This window comes from Triticum aestivum, chromosome 7D, assembly GCF_018294505.1.
Source record: "Triticum aestivum cultivar Chinese Spring chromosome 7D, IWGSC CS RefSeq v2.1, whole genome shotgun sequence".
In the NCBI taxonomy this organism is placed as follows: Eukaryota; Viridiplantae; Streptophyta; class Magnoliopsida; order Poales; family Poaceae; genus Triticum; species Triticum aestivum.
In genome coordinates, this window is record NC_057814.1 from 185,628,692 (window position 1) to 185,649,293 (window position 20,602).

The following is a 20,602-nucleotide window of genomic DNA, read 5'->3' on the forward strand; positions in this document are numbered from 1 at the left end:
ATGGCGGTGGTGTTGGGTTTGGAGGTGGTGGAGGGGGTGGAGGGTTCGACACTGGGGTGGTGGGGGCTTCGACAATGGTGGTGGAGGTGGGTTTGGAGGTGGTGTTGGTTTCGGCAATGGTGATGGATGTGAGGTTGGTGCTTCGACAAACCATGTGGATGGCGGCGGTGGCGGCGGCGGCGGCGGTGCTCATTCTCCAGTCCAAGTTCATGAAGATGGTGGTGCTCACTCTCCGGCCGATGTGAATGATGGTGATGAAGGTGTTAGGGGCGGTGGTGGTGGCGATGATCTTCGCAACAACAAGGATGTTGCTTGATTTCTCTATGACCGGTGGTCATTAGAGCATCTTTTGTTTTGTTTGATCGCGCATTTGTAAGGCTAAACTTGATACCTTGTTTGTTGTGCATGATTTTGGATGTGATGAACTAGTATGATATGAACTAGTGATGTATATATAATAAATTTCGTGTATTCATATGCAAACATTTGTCAATATTTGTCTTATGATTTTTTTTGCAGCACCGCGAGCCCGCCGGAGAGCTCACGGTGCCGAAAAAAGTTTTAAGGAGCCCATAAACGATATCTGTGAGACACGAGTTTACCGGATCTGCTGGAGATGCTGTTAACCAATATTGACAGCCATACCTGCACACTGGAGCTCTAGAAGCCTCCTCTTCTCTAAAACGAAACTACAGAGAAACTCAGAAGTCCACCGTACACCAAGTCCACGCAGCCCCAGAGCCCGCGTCACTGATAACAGCAGCGCCCCCGTGCCTTGGCCGCGGAGCACCGGTCGCCGAAGTCGCCCTCTGGCCTCTTTGGTCGTCGTCTCCCCCTCGCTCGTCTTGGAGGCGAAGAAAGAACCCGGCCGCTCATAAATACTCTCCGATTAAACCCCAACCAGAAACCCACCACCCATTTCCGCCTCGCCTCGCTTCGCTTCGCAAGCACACAGCGGCGATGCATCTCTACAACGCGTGGCTGCCCCCGGCGGTGGCGGATGCCGCGCGGGGGGAGGCGGCGGCCTTCACCGGCGCGGTGCGGTCGGCCAAGGGCGCGTGGCGCCCCGACGACCCCGACTCGGCCTACGCCACGCTCAAGTGGATCTCCGTGTTCGACCTGTAATTCCCTCGCGCCCTTTCCTCCGTACCGATTCGATTCGATGCGGTGCGATTCGATTCGCTTTTGGGATTTTATATGCAAAATCGCCGGTCGCGTTGCTCCCGTAATCCGGAGAGATTTTGAGCGATTACAGTTTCCATGACTGTGTGAAGGTTTAGCTTGGGACTCGCGGTTGTGGAATTGTTGGCTGCGTAATCCCAAGCATCCACTCTCTGGAGCCTGTTCGGCTAAGCCGTGAATGGGATGAGCGCTTGTACGATGCAGTCCACTACTGGAAAACATAGTCAGAATTAGCTGTTCTTGGCGTACATTTCTATACTGTGACTGTGCTTTTGGGTAAAACACTTGCCACAAGGCTCACGGCCTAAGCTCTAATGCCAAGCTCGTTTCTGAGCTTTGCCTGCCATTTTTAGCATCTTAACAAAAGTTTTGATGATTAATTAGTTCATGAGGTGCTAATTAGCTACTACAAACTCTTTTGGGCACTAGCATGTAGCGGTGTTCGTCATATGTGATTGGTGGATCAGATTGAGGGATGCCAGGAGGCAGGGCCCATCTGAAATTATCTCTCTCGGTCTGTCAGTGGTCTGTTTGCAAATACTGAAGCGTTAGGGTCTGTTTGTAAATATTTATTTATGCTTTCTTTTGAATATAATCAGTGCAATCTAATAGACACTGACCCACCTGATGATTAGTACCCAAAGATGGATATACACTATATTCTGCCCCTTTGTATATTTCAATTTGAATGATTTTGTCACAGTTGGATAAAGTAGTCTTCAACCTGTGCCTCTGCACCGCGAGTAACTCCAAAACATATAAATTGTAAAAATGTCGTTGTCACATTTGATTTGTAGGAAGTACAACTGTAGAAAAACCTAAGATTCTTGTAAAAGTATTTCCATTCAATATACGGAACAGTTACTTTGGTTACATACAGTTGAGAAAAGCAATCATATTGCTTCAATTCAGTTTCTATTTAGATGATTTTGAATGTGCATGTGTGCTTTAAAGTTGGAAGGGGAGCCTTGGTGTAGTGGTAAAGCTGCTGCCTTGTGGCCATGAGGTCACGGGTTCAAGTCCTGGAAACAGCCTCTTGCAGAAATGTAGGGAAAGGCTGCGTACAATAGACCCTTCCCCGGACCCTGCGCAAGCGGGAGCTACATGCACCGGGCTGCCCTATTTGTGCTTTTAAGTTAATTTATTTTGCGAGAAAAGCTGTATTATATATTTATATTACACTGTATGCTTTTCCAATTGTGTTATAGCCTGTCTCATTCAGATTTACATGCAATGTTCTGCCCAAGTTGTGTTTTCTAAAATTGTATTGGGTTGTGATATTAATACTCTGGATTGATCCGTGAAGTATTATAACGACTATGACTTATTAATTGGGCATGTGTTTTGTGAACATGTGTTCTTTGAGTAAAATATATAATTTATTTTGTTGATGGGGCCAATGAATTAAACTGCAAAGTTGATGGGCTATATATGAGATCTAAGACACACAATACACAGTTTAGATATATGGATTTGATTTTCATTTTTAATATGTGAGTGCCTCAGATATTGTTTAATTGACATGGGAATTTATAGTTATTTTCTATGTGGGGCCTTGGGAGGATATCGTCTTTGGAATTAGGCCTGTGACTCCACATGAGTCTCCAATTAATGAATATGCAACGATAAACATGTATCAATTCTTAACATGACCTTATACAAAACCCTTCACTTCATAACACTGATTAATATATTGAAGTACACATGAGATTATAATGGCACTTTTATGTTATGTGGCACACATTTTCCCTTTCTCTCTAACACAGCAATTTCAATTGTATATTGAAGTGAGGCTATACTTGGAAGGGCACAACTTGTTTTTGTTGTAACATACTAACAATGTAATTGAATTTGGTTAATTATCAGGATTTATGTAGAGCTTGGATTTATGTTGATGTTTGATTTTTTATGGATTTAGTTTTATCAAAGCAAAGAGTAACGTTGCTCCTGAGGACATACATGCTCTTGTAGAGCTTGGGTTTGGAATATTTCATGCATCGCAGAATAAGTTTGTTGTCCAGGTAATGGCCTGCAATTAATGATTTATCTATGTATAGTTAAGATCTTTTGTTCTTTGGTGATATACACTTTTGGTTGGTAAACAATTGGTAACCAGATAAAATGGGGAGGTTTGCTCATCAGGCTTTTCAAAAAGCATGTGGAGAGACTTTCACTTGATGTGCAATGGAGGCCGCTTTACGAGACATTGATACAAACCCATTTCAAGAGGTACAGTTCTGAATACATATTTTCTGGTGTCGAAAGAACTACATGAGTTAACATGGCGAATGTCATGTTTATTTCAGAAACATGGGCCCTGAGGGCTGGAAAGTAAGGCAGCAACACTTCGAGACCATCACTGGCTTAGTACGTGCCTCTAGGACTTTCTTTCCTGAAGGTGCAGCTGCTGAGATTTGGTTGGAATTCAGGTTTGGCAGTTTCTGTTTGGCATATTCAGCACCCGTGTTTATTTTTTCCCGCATACTTCTGCATTCTTGCTTCTATGCTGCTTTGATTTTTCTTGATTCATTGGCATATTATCCGGTGAAAATGCGAATTGGTGAAAATCCTGTCAAAATCCAACTTGGAACTCATCTCCTTTGATGGACCGTCTCAATAAGAGAGGGAAACTAGATAACCTTTATTTATTCCTTTCCTTAACAAGACGTACTTGCGTCCATCGCTTAGCTGAAACTTTCCTAGCAATCTTCACTAACAAATTTTATCTTATTCCCTAAGGCTAATATCTAAGTAGTACTAGTAGTTATCTTGTCAACTATGGAACCAAAAGGTAAGGAATCATTGTTTTCTAATCAGTGACAGGGTAACACTTGCTATATCTTCTCATACCGTTTGTTAATGGAGAAATGGTGCTTAGCCATGCATATTTGGGTACATGCTAGATTATAAGCAAGTTTGGGGACATGTACAATGCCCATGCAAGTTTGGGATCTGCGAGAACTTTAGGGACCCCCGAGTGCTATGCTACACCTGTGCTAGGTTAGAGACTTGAGTGTCATGATTCTGCTATTTTAGAGATCTATGATGCGATTATCGCTGTCCTTTTTCCATGATAGGCCCAATAGAATGTAAAAAAATGATAAGTCCTATAGGAAATATCCATAAGCAGCTGAATGCTTGTGTTTTATTTGCACTGTTTTTTTGTTCCTTCTGTTGCTACTATCAATGTTATTGTTTTCTATACTATTAGTATTGTATAAATTCGAAAAATAGCACAAAGTGTATCAATCCTTTCTTATCACCACAACTGGAAATTTGTGCTTGGTGAGTTCTGCCGAAATAGAACTGCCTGACCTGATGCTGTATTGGAACCACAGGCCGTTGCTGGAAAATCCATGGCATAACTCAGCATTTGAAGGTGTTGGATTTGTTAGGCTGTTTCTCCCTGCAAACCCGAGGAACCAGGATCACTTTACGACGTAATTGAAACGGTCACATATTTGATCAATGAGCTTCCTTATGTTGCCAAACATCTATTCTTTTAACTAACTTTTGACACTGATTTGTAGTGATTGGATTGCACAATGTCTACACATTTGGGACTCTGTCACAAATTGTAACTTCTGGGATATCCAATGGGCTGCCATCATAGCACGTTGCATAAAAAATTCCAGATCCATTGAATGGGAGAAGTTTCTGCCGCTATTGTTTACAAGATACTTGAACATGTTTGAGGTATGTCTGGCTTTCAGGTTGAATTCTTATGTACTTTTTTTACGGGGAGACTGTAGTGAAGGCCCTGACGGTGGAGAGGAGGGGTGGGGGTGGGGGTGGGTGGAGATGTACAAACAGTTTACATACACCAGCGACTCGAAAAAAATAGGCAACAGAATCGACACAGCTATTCTCTCCTAAAAAAATGTTTCATGGACATGGCACTGGGCGTGACACTGTCTAAAATCTTCACATTGTGCTATTTCCATATATGCCACACAAAAAGGACAGACCCAGTGCTAGAAGCTCCCACACCAGATGGGGTATGGGGAAGGATTATACGAGGCAAGCCTTACCCCCCTGCACAGTGCAGTGCAGAGAGGCAGTGTTGCACCCAGGACCTCTTGGCACAAGTGGGGAGTACTTCACCACTGCGCCAGGCCTGTACTTCCCATATGTGCCACACAGCGGTTATAATTTTTTTTCCCATGAAGAGCGTCTGTTGGAAGTTGCTGCTCCAACCGACCATGCTAAAGGCACTTTCCAACAACAGGTGATTGCACATTTGTGGGCACCATCATTGCGCATCATGCATGGAGAATCCTCCGACACAGCTTTTTTTTTCCGAAAAGGAAGGACAAGCTTCCCGGCCTGTGCATCCTCAGATGCATACAACCATAATTTCATTAAAAAGATAACAAGTATCAAGACTGCACACAACGGTTTACAAAAAACGAAAAACTGAAGGATAGCCAACATCTCTATCATCTACCACTAACCTATTACCGGGGACCATATTCCTCTGGTAAAATAGTTGGGACTAAGCGATGTACATGATACACCAAGATAACGCGCCTTTAAGAAGGGATTGCAGCTCATACGTTGATGTTGCTGAGTTTTTTTATAAAAGGTCAATCCTGTGGTTATCACCCCCGGAGGAGCTTCGAGCTACACATCTTGGGAAGGAAACGACTCACGTAAGCCAATGTTTCTTGATCTGACCAAAGAGGCTGACCAAGGGTTTTTACCCGCAGAAAACGCATACTCCGCGCTGATTCACCAATGCTGTTGTCCACCATCTCTGCTGACCGGTGCCTGCCGTCCTAGCTAGCTCATCGTGCGTCCCTCGACGTGCCATTGGATCCCGCTCAAGCCCTCTGCTTGTGTCGGGATCAGAGAAGTTTGCCAGACGCAACTCTGACGTAGCTGCCGGCCAAAGAGCAGTAGAGGTCGCGCTGCCGCACCACATGCTGGTTCACCGCTGATCGCTTTCAGGCTGCTGCGCAACCGATCCACCACTTCATGGTGGCCATGGCCATAGCCTCCACAGTCACCACTCGCACTAGACTACAGCCCAATATCGCCACCTGCACACCTGGCCACTGCCAGGGCGCACGGGATCTGAGTGCGCCGGCAACACCGTGCAAGGTGCATGAGATATGAAGTATTTGTGTTTCATCTTATACGTCTTTGTTGTGCAACTTACTTTAGCTTTCATATGGGTTGGAATATGTGTCCATTGAAATGAAGCTGTTGCTAGTTTCATTTATTTGTTGCAATTGGCCTGTCGGATTCCATCCAAGTTTTTCACTCTTACATGAAGGTGGACCAAAGTTTTCTTTTGAGGTGCTGGAAGCATAGTCGAGTGTTTCTATAATAGGCATCGGTGATATTGACGATGCGGCATGCTTGTGTTTGCAAAACATACAAAGAATATATAACTTCAGAGTAAAGCTTCCAGATCTGATAAAACTAATACCATCATCTTATCGGTAATTTTTCATCTGCTGAAGGCGAGAAACTGACATCTGTTTTGTTCGTTTATGAGATGTTTCCTCTGAAACAAAATAACTAACTTTCTTCAACTGCATTCATGAAGAAATAATAATGAGAAAAAAGTGAAAACATCAAAACAATGATGATCAAGTGAAGGAAGGGGTCGAAAAGATGAGTATGGAAAAACAACATACAGAAATGTTTGCTTTTCTGATGATTTCTCCCGAACAGAATGTTTTCCACTTTCTTAAAATACTTTCAAGAAGGAATAATGGGAAAAAATGATAATTTTTTTTTGAATTTTCACCGGGGGGGAGATTTCCCCACCTGAATTGTATTCATTTGCCTACAGGGCTTTGCAGCCCATCGCAAGATAGGGTCCAAGTGGACCAGAATTACAGGGGACACAGGGAGAAGAGATAAGAAAAAAGACACTTTTAACATTACACAGAGCATGGGAGAACAAGAGGGAAAACACAACGATGAGCACCGCCAGTGTAATCTAATGGCATCGGCCAACCGAGACTAAACCATGACACTGCACCGTCGACGCAATCGAAAGGCCCCGTACATCCGAGACTGCACAACGCCGCAACACCACCTGTGTTGTGGGGCGCATTCGAAGGGACACATGAGTCCGAGACGGCGCCACGGCACCTCTGTGCCACCGGTGTAGTCGAAGGGCATCGCCTAGCAAACCAGCCCATGACACTGCACCGTCGACGCAATCGAAAGCCACCACGCAACCGAGACTGCACAACGCCACGACACCACCTGTGTCGGGGGTACATTCGAAAGGTTGCGTGAGGCCAAGACGACGCCACGGCCCCTGTGTGCCACCGGTGTAGTCGCTGGGCACCGCCTAGCAGAGACACACCAAGGAGCACTGAAGCACGACACACACCACCGTCGCCCCTAGACCGGCCACACCACCGCCACCATCCGCACCAACCCACAACCACCAACCTCAAACCGGCAAAACACCATCCCAGACCTCGGGCGAGCAACATGGAGCAGCGTCTCCAAGACAGACGCCACCAAGGTGGTAACGACATCGAGGACGCCGCCGTCGTCCGATCCAGGAGCTGGATCAAAGGCTTTCACCCGGAGAATGAACAGAGTAGGCGAGGAACCAATGCATCACACGATCGCACCTCCAAGGAGGGATCCGACGCCACAGGGCGCCGGTGCCGCCGGTGCCGACCAAAGCCGACATAGGGCTTTCGCCCTTTTGCATCGCCCTCGCCACCTAGGCTGAACCACGTCGCAACCGAGACCAGAGGCAGCACCGCACGGGGCAGCCAACCCCTGTGACAACGGCCACCGAGCGCCCGCAGGTCCAACACCAGGCTGCCGAAGCAGACACAAACGGATGGATCTGAGCAAGGCACGCCGGAGGTGTCAGATCCGCGGGAGGCCGCGACAGCCAGGAGATACCTTTGCCACCCGACTTGGATCTGTCCGGAAGAGAGGGAGTGGCTGGGCACCACTCTCGCCCCGCCCCCATGCCGCCCGAGCGGCCGCAGAAGGCACGGGCACCTCGCCGAGGCCCGAGACAGCAGCCCCCACGCCACAGCCAGCCACGGCCTAGATCCGGCGCGCCGGCCAGATCCGCCGCCGGGGGGCCGCCCGCGTGCACCACGGCCATGCGCCGGCGAGCAGGGCCCGCGCCACCTCGACGCCACCTTGCATCCCCGAGCGCACACCGCCCGCCCTCGACGCGGAGCTAGGCAGAAGCCGCGCCTGAGATGACCCCGGCGAATCAGCCACCCACGCGTCCACCGCGGGCTCTCCCCAAGGCACCTTCGGAGCCAGGGGGCCGCCGCCACCGCGGCGAGGCCAGCGGCAGCGGCGGAGGAGAGGGGGCGCAAGGGAGGGGGCCGGCGGCGGCGCCTGAACTGTCCCCCGAGTCGCCCGAGCGGAGCGACGCGGGGGTCTCGGTGGGGGTCTCTCTGATTCTGATCAAAAAAATGATAAATGATGGAGTGTCTAAAAGATGAGCAAAGTCACAACAAGACTAAAGCAATGTAACATATGAGGAAACATGGAGCTTTCCTTGTCTTGGAGGCTACATACGTTGACTGCTTTTGCCGAAAAAAATCTAATAGTTAGAGGTCTGAACAAAGGCCATTATATTGTATTAAGGGGCATGGAGGTCCATGTATCATCATTAGATTCATTGCTCCTGATAACTGTTTTTCCGCCAATATAGCACCAACCACAATATAGTACCAACCATACCTTGTCCACTATAGACTATTGAAGTACTATAGTGCACTATTCCAAATACTGAGGCGAGTACAATGCTCTCTTGGATGTCATCAAATTTCTTGCTAATCCGAGTCAAGCTTATATTCATTCTTCAGTGTTATGAAGCCAAATCTAGTTGGTACTTAGATTTTGTTTACTGTAAATACCAAAAATATTCATACAGTTGGTACATTACAACGTTCGTCATATGTTATTCAGCTGTCAGATTTAAAGTAGCATTGTGTATGGTAAATCCATTAAAGTAGGATTACATAATCTTTTCCACAATCATTGATATATTTTTGTCTCTGTTGCCAGGTTCCTATATCCAGTGGGAATGGGTCGTACCCTTTTCCAGTGGAGGTGCCTAGGAACACAAGATTTTTGTTCTCCAGTAAGACCAGATCACCTTCCAAGGCAATTGCAAAGTCTGTTGTAAGCTATCCTTATCCTTTCAACTATTTTTTCTTGACAGCTTGTGGAAGATTTTATGCACTTAAGCCTTTAATATTTGATGTCTTGGTATCGGCATAAAATATGCATGAGTAATGGGGCCAACTTTCTTATGATTCTAATCACTTGTTCAGTCACTAGCTAATAATTTATGGTGTATTCTGCTGATATCCCTGCTATTCATGTTTTAGTTCATATATAACAAACTTGCCATAGAAAACAAATACTACAGCATGATATTTTGTAAACATTACGGCTTGTTGCATTGTTTAACCAAAGCAAGATATGACTAATATTATCTTTTATTTTTGTTTGCAGGTGTACCTTTTGAAGCCTAAAAGTCTGGCACTGGAACAATTTGAGAAGCTCATAAATTTTCTAGAACAGTTTGTCTTCTGGTCCTTGTACTTCTTTTTGCTTGTCGCACTGGCTCTTTATTTTGTTTTAACTTATGTCTTTCTGGCATTTAGATTCTATCATCCATCAAATGGGGGTCGCTGGACCTACTCATTGGAGCGTTTTCTGCGGTATCTCGTTTTTTACTTTGAAAGACGTCTTCAACATGAACAATTGTAAGTGATCAATCTTAACTCATGCTGCAGCTTGAAGTATCTTGCGCCACATGAGAATTTTATTGCTTGCATCATCTGATTTAATATTGGCAATGCAGTGACACAATGGATGAGAAAAATGAGCAGTTCTGTTTGGGAAAAGAAGAGAGAGCTGTTTTTATCAAAGTAGTGCTGAAATTACTGGATCGTGGTCAGTACAGCAAGGATGATTCTCTTGCTGAAACAGTATCCATTGCAACTTCAATCCTGTCTTATGTCGAGCCATCCTTGGTGCTTCCGTTTGTCGCAACGAACTTCCAACTAGCCTTGGAGACGGTAAGTTTTGACAACACATGCAGCATACATGTTACTATTTTTCTTGAGCTTGGATGTCATTACGACGTGCAGGAGCCGTACAATATGACAATATTTATAGTTTTCAGTTAACTCGCAAGCAAGCTAACGACTTTACTTTTTTCTGACAGACTACTGCCACCCACCAGTTAAAGAATGCTGTCACATCTGTCGCATTTTCTGGACGGGCGCTTCTTCTAAGTTCTTTATGCTCAACTCAATCTGGTGATAGTAGCATGATTGATACACTCTATGATCTTATTGTTACTTCCCTTTCAAATGCATTGCTTGGTATGGATGCCAACGATCCACCTAAAACTGTAGCTACGATGCAATTAATTGGCTCAATATTTTCAAATGTAAGTATTTATATGATTTAACCTTGTCTTTGCACACTGGTTTATGATATTGGTGTGCAGCATTTAGCTAACCATTGTTTGGTGCTTATAGCTGGCTACAGTTGGTGTTAGTGATGATGTGCCTGCTTTCCTCCAAACTTCCTCTCTATCGGATTGGCTAGATGAATTCTTTTGTCGGCTGTTTTCTGTGCTTCAGAATTTGGAATCAAGTAGTGCCATGTAAGCTGTGGTTGCTAAACTCTGTATTTAAATTGTAATTACTACTGAATAATTTTTGTAGGACATGCTAAATGATATCTTTCTCTTTTTGTTGTGGCAGCGCGGAGGGTTACCAGACCTCAATCATGCCGGGAACTTTTCTCGTCGAGGACAGCCCTCACTATTTTTGCATGCTAGAAATAGCTCTGGGAAAGTTATCAAAAACCTTATTTAATGAGGTATTGCGCTTTTTTTAATTAAATGCTCCACCTCCTTGTCCTAAAAGGTTTAACATGTGATTTTTCTGTCATGCTCATGTTTCTTGATTTTCCAATTGGCAGTCCCTTAAGAAAATTGCCAAGTTCGTCAATGCAAATATCCTTCCTGGTGCCACTTCAGAAGTTGGACTTCTTTGTTGTGCCTGTGTTCATTCATATCCTGAGGAGGCTTCAGTCTACCTTGTAAAGCCTATCTTAATGACTATCATGTCCTCCTTCGAAGGTACCCCCACAACAGGTTATGTTGGAAGAGAAGTTCCTAACAATATGTCTACTAAGGTTCGTTCAAAACCTGTTAACATTTGTTGCTTGAGCTCTTACATTCATTACACACCAGCTGCCTTGTATGCACATGCAGGCTACACTTTCTCCTGCTCTAGAAACAGCATTGGACTACTATCTGAGGGTTTTGGCTATATCCATCAGTTATGCGGGTCCTGTCTTAGTGAGCTATAGAGAAGAATTAAAGCACGTAATAATGTCTGCATTCCAGGCCCCTTCATGGAAGGTTTATATTTCCTCTTATCTTTCATACATTTCGACAGACAGTCACCCATTATATGTTACACTTTGAAATGATGAATTCCCTTTTGGAATAACCAGGTCAATGGAGCTGGTGATCATCTCCTTCGCTCTGTGCTAGGAAGCCTGGTTTCATTTTATCCACTAGATCAGTATAAGTATGTCTAGCTTATTTACATCTGTCTGATTTTATCATTTGTTCTTTAAAAGATGTTATCCAACAAAATCTTGTTATTTTATAGGCCATTTTCTTGTCAGTCCATTGCTAATATTATTGAGCCATGGGGTTGTTCAAAAGCTCATCAGGACAGGGAGGTTGAAATGCTTAATTTTCCTCCGAAGTGGCATGATCCCAGTCAAGATGAACTATCTTTTGCAAACGAATTGTTAGAATTTCATTTTCAGTTGGCTGTGGAAGAGCTTTTGACTATTTGCCAGACGGAAGTTCAGTCTGAGACAGGTACATATATTCTTGTTCTGACCAACGAGGTAACACTGTATGTTTTTTTCCGGCTTGGTTATGCATATGTTAAAGCATGTATGCTAATCTGACAGGAAGCTGATTACACCAATCTATGTTCATAATTAAGTTGTTTTTCTTATTTTTGTCATTGTTCTCTTTGCCCGAGTGTCCCCTTGATACCCTGTTATTCTGTTCTTTTGGCAGGAGATGAAAAGGAGCACCTAAAAATAACGCTATTGCGCATTCATTCTGCATTGCAGGGTGTAATGTCGTGCTTACCTGAACTGCGTCCATCATATAAAGATGGGAGGTCCAAGGTAGTAGAGCCCAGTTTCTTTATTGCAGGATCTTCTGGTAGCACCGTTGGCAGCTCAGAGATGCGTGAAAAGGCTGCAGAACTTGTGCACATAGCTTGCAGGTAACGTACATTCGTACTGCACCCGGTTCTACTTAATAATCATTTTAAAGCTTATTTGCTTTCATCATTTGCAAGTTTATTTATTCTCAGCATTCACAATTCTTTTAACAGGTACTTATTAAAGGAAAGAACTGATGATAGTATTCTCCTAGCACTTGTAGTACGCGTGATTGATGCTTTGGTGAACTATGGTATGATAGCTATCTTAGAAACTTGCACACTGTACTTTTGACTGTTTACATGACAGTGTACTGCTGTAGGTAGCTTGGAATATGATGAATGGTCAAGTCATGTTCAAGCTTGGAAATTAGAGTCTGCTGCCATCATTGAGCCTCAATGCAACTTTATTGTTCCATTCCATGCTCAGGGCAAAAAGAGGTATATATTGGTCCTACTTTCTAGTCTGATTCCATTACATGGATTGTGATTGACATTCAGTCTCTTATTTCTATTAGGCCTAGATGGGCGCTTGTCGATAAAGCACACTTGCATAATACGTGGAGATGTTCACAATCATCATACCACAGATACCGTACAGATGCCAATGTATCTCCATCTAGCCTCATGGTTAATTTGGTGAAGGATCTCCTAGATCTCTCACTACACAACTATGAAACTGTTCGCTCGTAAGCTCTCTTTCCCTCTTTATTTACATGTGACCATATAGCTTGCAACTTCTGTTTAGGCTGTTAGTATGTATTTTCGTTCGAATATTACCACCAGCATTTGCAATACATAGTAACTCGAGAAACTGTTGATTCTGACTACTGTATGTTTCTGTTTTTCTCTGTTTTTGGAATATAACAACGCACAGTTGTGGATATTGATTTGTTTGTAGTTTTCTTTATCTGGCTGATATTGATCATGACCTCATAGCAGAAATGAAGTTTCAATCAAAGGGTTATGTGGTCATACATCAGTGACCTACTTTACTTTGTTACCATGTTTCCAGGTATGCTGGAAGATCGCTAACAAAAATGCTGAAGCGCTGGCCTTCTCTAATTTCTGATTGTGTTCTTACCCTGACTGAGAATTTGCGTGATTCGAAAGCCCTGGAACATGTGGTGCTTGGTTCTTGCAGCATTCTCGCATCACAGACTGTTTTGAGACACTTGACAACTGTATGTCTATTTCACAATCATATATAAGTTATATCAGTGATTTTAATTATATTAACATAACTGTTCAATGTAGGATTCTGCTTCCCTCTCTTCATTTATCATGGGAATTTTGGGAAGGTAATTGGCAGATACTCTAGGTTTTCCCTAATCATTTCTAATAGCTTAGAACTACCAGTAATGTTTCTTTACACATACACAAAAGAATATGAGTATTTAACACTCAACAAACAAGGAAAGAGAAGCATGCAGTATCCTTTGTTAAAAGAGCACCTTATTGATATGTATGTACTAAATCTAATCTTCTTGTTCTGTAGCTCTCATCATGAATCGATAAAGTGTCAGAAAGCTATTACTGAGGTAAGTTTCATAAACATAAGACGGAGAAAACTAAAACATGATATTTGCCACTAAATATTCTGTATATGATGTTTACAGCTCTTTGTGAAATACAACATACGTTTCTCTGGAATATCAAGGTCTTTTTTCAAGAATTCTCAAAGTCTGGCTGACAGGCCAGGATTTCTTGGATTATTTTCTCAAATTAATGCTTTGGGCTTTGAGACTAACAGTCTACATTGGAGGTAAGCTATATGCCAACTCTATGCCAAAAACTGCGGCATCTGTATTAACATCTAGCACTTACGTTTTTTCTTACCTTGAAAAATACCTAAGACCTCTCTGTTTTTGACAAATATGCCAAACAAATTCCTCTATTATTTTTTCTGGTTCTCTAATTTAATCTTGCCGTAGATAATTTCTTACGAGTTCCACGTGAGGCTTGATATGGCCTAAAAGTGGGCAGAAAGAAGGCAAGCAATTTTTTCATCTAAATTGCGGAAGCCGAAACTTGAACCTGAGACCTCTTGGCTCTGATGCCGTATTAAGTTTTTTATGCACCAACCAGTAAAACCATACGTCCGAACTGATGGAAAAGGTTGGGCAATCCACATATACTTCAATATAGACCACTGTGCAGTTTGGATGGTACTAGAAGCTGGTCAGCTTAAATATGTCTTACCTTTTCCGAGATGCATGTTTATGTTGACTTCGAAACTTGGTATTTCTGTTGTTACAAGAACCGCAAATCTCTGTTGACATGTTTGTCCAAAGCATCGCTCTGTAACTGCAAGACTGCAATATAGCTGCATTGTTGCAACAATTATAGAATCTTGTGCCCCAACAAGATGATGCAGAGTGTATGGAAAAAAGGGTGGTATCTGTACGCTGGGAGGTCTGAATATGTTGTAACCATATATGCAGCTGGCTACTTGAGCACAACATTTCTTGTTGGCAACATGGCGTGTGAATTGTGATGGGATGATGGGACATGGTTCTCATAATTCTGGTGGAACTGGAGGAATTTGATAATTCTCTAAAGCTTTCTTCTGAACTGATTTGTCATTAGAAGCATTCCATATGTAGTAGCACTCTTACAAAGACAATAGCGTGAAATCTACTATTCCTTATTCGTCCCAATAATTTAATCTCAATAATAACTGTCATGCCATTCTGTCGGAATAAAATGACTATCTTCCCTGCTATTTACATACATTTTATTTTAACCTGTAAGCTGTATACTTTCAGGTACAACCTGATGGCTAATAGAGTACTTCTGTTGCTAATTTTGGCATCTAGAAGTGAGCCTGACATTTATTCACAAATCCTGGCAGAGACTGCTGGTATGCACAGCTTCTCCTGTTGGTAGTTTCTTTTCATAACAGTGAAATGAACATGTATGCCATATTTTCATTGTCATTTTCTCCAGCTGCACGTTCCTGAAAGAACTTCCGTAGTCATGGGTTTGTCCTTCATTGTTTAAAATATCTGTTTTATGCTAGGTCATTTCTTAAGAAATTTGAAGAGTCAACTCCCCCACTCAAGGATGCTTGCAATATCTGCTCTGAACACACTATTAGAAGGATCACCTCACAAGGCATCTGTGGAAGATTCACAACAATCATTAGATCACCCTGAAGAATGCAATATTTTGTCAACAGGAACGCTTCTGAATGACATAATCCAGGAGGAAGGATTCATGAATGATACGCTAAACAGTCTCTCACATGTACATATTATTTCTGATAGTGATGGTTCATCAAAAGCAAGTTATGGCGCTTCATCGTTTCAAAGCGGATCTGATAAAGCAATCACTTACTTCTATTTTGATTTCTCTGCCTCGTGGCCATGTACCCCTAGTTGGATTTCTTTAGTGGGCGGTGGCACATTCTATTCCAGCTTTGCTAAGATATTCAAAAGGCTTATACAACAATGCGGAATGCCAGTAATGTCCTCACTTCAGACTGCACTAGAAGAATTTCTGAGTTCAAAAGAAAGATCAAGGCAATGTGTGGCGGCTGAAGCTATGGCAGGCATGCTTCACTCTGATGTCAGCGGGGATTTGGAGTCTGGGAGTGACTGGTTGATGCTTCAATTGCAGAAGGTTGTGTTAGCTCCATCTGTGGAATCAGTTCCTGAATGGGCATCTTGCATTAGATATGCTGTTACTGGCAAAGAAAGATCTGGAACTCGTGCTCCTGTTCTCAGGCAAAAAGTATTAGATTGCTTATGTACAGCAGTTCCTCAGTCTGTAGCAACTAGTGTACTTGCCAAGAGATATTCTTTTCTGTCTGTTGCTCTAATTGAAATTTCTCCACATAAAATGTCCCCAGCAGAGGAGCAGTACCACGTTACAATTCTCAACGAACTGCTTGACAATATGAGTCACTCATCTGCGCAGGTAATGTCAGATCACTTCGATGTGGGGGTACCTTTTTCCTTTCTAATTCCATTGTCTTTAATTAAGTTGATACTATGATCACACCTAAAGAATATTTCCTTGACATATCTAGTAAAATCGGCTGCCCTTCTGTCGTATGACTTAATTGAGTGTTGCATGTTGTAAAGAACATGTTCTTGAGCACCCTTCACTAGGATTCAGGGTCTATATCAATGGTATGATATTGTGTAATCGGGCTTGCTATGTGCTGGATTAGGTTCCTGTAAACTGGATTGCACTTATATTAAGTCTTGGACTATCTTCGTGGGTGACTGGCATAATTATCAGATGTGTCCGAACCAGAAGATACATAAAGAGCTTATAGGCTCGGACCCTCTTCTGGTGGGTGACTGGCATAATTGTCAGTTGTTCGGATGTATCCTTACTAGCTCTCAGCTACTTGACAAAACACGTTTTGCATGTGAAATTCGGTTAATAATTTCATTTCATTGCTGCTGCCACAAGTGTAACACTATAATCTCAATTGAAAATGTAGCCTATATTATTAATTGCAAATTAAGGACGCAACCATACTAGTTCTCGACCCCCCCATATAAAAGAGGAGAAAAAATGCAATATGGATAGAGCAAGCGTACCAAGAAAAAAATGAAAAGAAATAAACATATACTGCCACACGTTTCAGATTCAAGCCTATCAAAGGTTATGGCAGAATCAAATTGCCATGGCTACTCACCATAAATTCCCGCTAAACTCCCCATCTCATTCCCAATTGGCACTGTCAAAATTTTCTGAAGTAACGACAAGCTTTTGATAATAAATGGAGCCCCAATGTGTAAAGAAATATAGTTATCTCGAAAGAAAACAAACTCTTATCCATTTCCTTTCATTTTGATTCCAGGTAAGAGAGGCGATTGGTGTTGCTATGTGTGTCGCATGCTCGAATGTGAGATTAGCTGGTGCACGTTCACCGGGAGTCCTGACAGAACAAACCGGAAATGAATATTGGTATAAGCGTTTGACAGATGGAGCTACTGAGTTGTCTGTGAGTATACAGAACAATAGTCAATCTAAGCAACTTGAATTGGCATCCGATTCATCCACTGCGAATGGCTTGGACAATAAAGAGGAGGCTGACGCTAAAAGAATGGAAACGGTGTTATTTCATAACTTTCTCCAGGTTGATAAGTGTACTATTCCGTTGCTTCATTCTAGGCTTATGCTTTTCTTTTGCAGATTTTCCATTTCATGATTGCATCTCTGAAGTCTGGGAGATCTTCCGTTCTACTAGATGTTATTATTGCGCTCTTCTACCCTGTTCTATCATTACAGGTATGCATTGTGGTAACTTCGCTGTAGTGACATAACCCAATCTTCCATGAAAGGAATTTTTACCTGTACACTCGTTTTTCGTGGTATTTTGAGAGAAACAAGAATAATGAAGGGGAAGAATTTTCTCTTTTGATTTGCTAACCACATCTTAGAAGTCCAGTAATCCTTCTATCTTTTTGAAGAAAAACTGAAGTTTGATCCTACCTACTAAAATTCTTGAAAGTTGAGATTTTCTTTTGAGCAGAAGACAAAAATATTTTAAACCTTCCAGGAGGTCATCTTTTTTTTTTGTGGAGACAGGTACTAGCAATTGTTAGAATTAGGAATTCTAACAATTTGACTGCCCTGTTATGTTTTTGCAGGAAACATCAAATAAAGATTTGTCATTGCTCGCAAAGTCAGCTTTTGAATTGCTTAAATGGCGGACTTTGCCGCGCCCTTTTCTTGAAACAGCTATTATGGCTATCCTTTCTTCAGTCAATGATCCCAACTGGCGAACCAGATCAGCGTTGTTATCATATCTCAGGACCTTTACATACAGGTTCATACCCTCTCTTCTGATTGCTATTTTTCCAGTATTAGAACAAATGTTTTTTTAGTCTGCAATGTGTTCTTCTCTAGTTTTATTCTCAGTGTGAAAAACTTACCTTTGATACTACACCGGCAGTGTCAAAACCTAGGTCATTGCTGCAAACAGCTCACTGACTGTTTCTATGGTAGTGTGGCGTGACTTGTGAAGTGTATTATGACGTATTTTTGTCATTGAGGATGATAGAGACTTACATTATCTTGTACTTGCAGATCTAGTCTTCTTGATGGGTTAATATTTCTTAGTTGTCATGTGGTTTTGTGATTCTCCCAGTGGTCTTGGAACTAATCGAAAGTTAATTGTCACAGGCACACATTCATTCTTTCTGGCTCAGAGAAATCACAAATTTGGCAAACAATCGAGAAGTTACTTGTGGATAACCAAGTTGAGGCAAGTATATATCTTTATTTGGCCTGACTCACTCACCATTTTCTTTCCACCTGTTGTGTTATTCAAGAAATGTGTACAATTTGTACTCCTGACATGAAAAGCACCAAGAATATCGATCTTTCTACTTCTAGCCTTTTCCTTTGTATAATGCATACATATGAGTGTTGTTCTTACTAAAGGTCCTCTAAGTGAAGATACCTGTTGCTAATTGTATGAACTTTACCATTCTATACTCAGGTCAGGGAGCATGCTGCTGGTGTTCTTGCAAGCTTAATGAAGGGTATAGATAAAGATCTATCGAAGGATTTCCGTAATAGATCATATGCACAAGCCCAACGTATCCTTGATATGAGAAGGAGGTAAATTTTGTACTGAATTCCGATGTTACTGTAGTATTTTGTGTCACTGAGTGTTGAGCAGATAGTTGGCTAATGCATGTGAATGTTTTTCACCTTGCAGAACTCCAAAGTCGGGCCATTCTGTTGCTACCATCCATGGTGCAGTACTTGCTCTGACGGCTTCGGTGCTTTCTGTCCCATACGACATGCCAAGGTAGTCGCTGGCCTTACCTTATTTGTTACATAGTACTCCCTCCGTTCCAAATTACTCGTCGTGGTTTTAGTTCAAACCATTCCAAATTACTCGTCATGAATTTGAACTAAAACCACGAGGAGTAATTTGGAACGGAGGGAGTAGATAGCAGGTGGCACTAGCAACAGATTTGTTGATAGTTCTATTGCTCCATAATCCACACTTACGTCAGCCCTGGTCTTTGCAGCTGGCTTCCTGGTCATGTAACACTACTGGCCCACTTCATCCGCGAGCCGTCTCCTGTAAAATCTACTGTGACAAAGGCTGTTGCTGAGTTTAAGAGGACACACGCCGACACTTGGAGCATCCAGAAGGATGCCTTCACAGAAGACGAATTGGAGGCAAGCTCAATATCTTCAATTGCTGGTTGCTGCACACGTTGATGTCATTTCTCACAGTTTTGCTCTATTTGTGCTTGCAGGTCCTCCGTGATACATCGTCCTCGTCATCGTACTTTGCTTAGATTCAGAGACTGATACCAATACAGTGATAGCAGATTTTATGAATTTGGCCAGGAGGAAGACTTAGTTGCACTGGTGATAGAAAACTTTTATGTTATTTTCAATCGATGAACCGCCAGTGATGATCATATATTCATAGTTACATACCGTGTATTGTAGTTTCGTCAATAAAGGCATACAGGCGATAGCTTTGATATATGGACTTGAATGAGTATATATATGGAATGCGTTTCTGCATTTATTCAGGGGAGCCGCTTCCGGTGCAGCATGTGGTCTTTACCTCCAACATGTCCTGTCGTTGCTTAGCAAAAATGCAAGGTTTTAGTTTGGATACTGGGCTTCTCCGATGATATGTAACATCCCAAATTTTTAATTTGGAATGTTATACATAGGTCATTCATGCATATTATATTTTATTGCATTTCATTTTGCGATCCTCGAAATTCTAAGCAACTCAAGGACCCTCGGAGAGAGTTGGGGATTTCATAGTTCTCATATTTGAATTTTCTCAAATATCGAAACAAGGATCATTTTGGTTTTAATTAATTTTTCTTTCTGAAATATTTCATATTAAATAATTTATGAGAGGCGATAATATGACTTCTCCAACATAAATGAAATTTGGAGAAAAAATCGTTATTTTATTTGAATTAGAAAATATGCATCTTCCAAAATTTGCATTTTAGGGCTAAGAAAATGTTCAGCTTGTTCTAAATATTTTATTTAGACAGTGAAAATTTGTTTTGACATTTTTAGATTTTAATTTATTTTTCTAGGATTTTTTCGACAAAATTCGTTTAAAAAAAAATCTTTCTGACCGCGCCGGGCCGCAGCCTAGCCGGCACATCCTGCTCGTGCCGCCTTGCCCTCCCGTGTGGACGCCGGACTCCGGCGAGGAGTCCGGG

The 20,602-nt window shown here is 42.4% G+C and overlaps 1 protein-coding gene across 2 annotated transcripts; it reads left to right on the plus strand.

The window, feature by feature from the left end:
* The first annotated feature begins 774 nt into the window (after positions 1–774).
* On the plus strand, positions 775–19,942 carry LOC123164775 (proteasome activator subunit 4). 2 transcript variants are annotated; one of them, XM_044582342.1, is made up of 35 exons: positions 777–1,121; positions 3,101–3,203; positions 3,299–3,411; positions 3,489–3,611; positions 4,521–4,622; positions 4,713–4,878; positions 9,202–9,318; positions 9,655–9,722; positions 9,807–9,908; positions 10,007–10,223; positions 10,373–10,600; positions 10,692–10,819; positions 10,920–11,037; positions 11,140–11,355; positions 11,435–11,584; positions 11,680–11,756; positions 11,841–12,058; positions 12,266–12,479; positions 12,591–12,670; positions 12,740–12,857; positions 12,935–13,105; positions 13,432–13,600; positions 13,674–13,717; positions 13,915–13,957; positions 14,036–14,181; positions 15,185–15,279; positions 15,439–16,337; positions 17,236–17,490; positions 17,571–17,666; positions 18,029–18,207; positions 18,564–18,645; positions 18,883–19,004; positions 19,105–19,197; positions 19,424–19,577; positions 19,658–19,942. In XM_044582342.1, exons 1-35 carry the CDS (start codon positions 961–963, stop codon positions 19,697–19,699), a joined length of 5,409 nt encoding a protein of 1,802 aa, XP_044438277.1. In that variant the 5' UTR covers positions 777–960; the 3' UTR covers positions 19,700–19,942. The 2 variants fall into 2 exon arrangements, with proteins under 2 accessions (XP_044438276.1, XP_044438277.1); XM_044582341.1 differs by having other exon boundaries at positions 775–1,121; positions 9,655–9,908.
* The last annotated feature ends 660 nt before the right edge of the window (positions 19,943–20,602 follow it).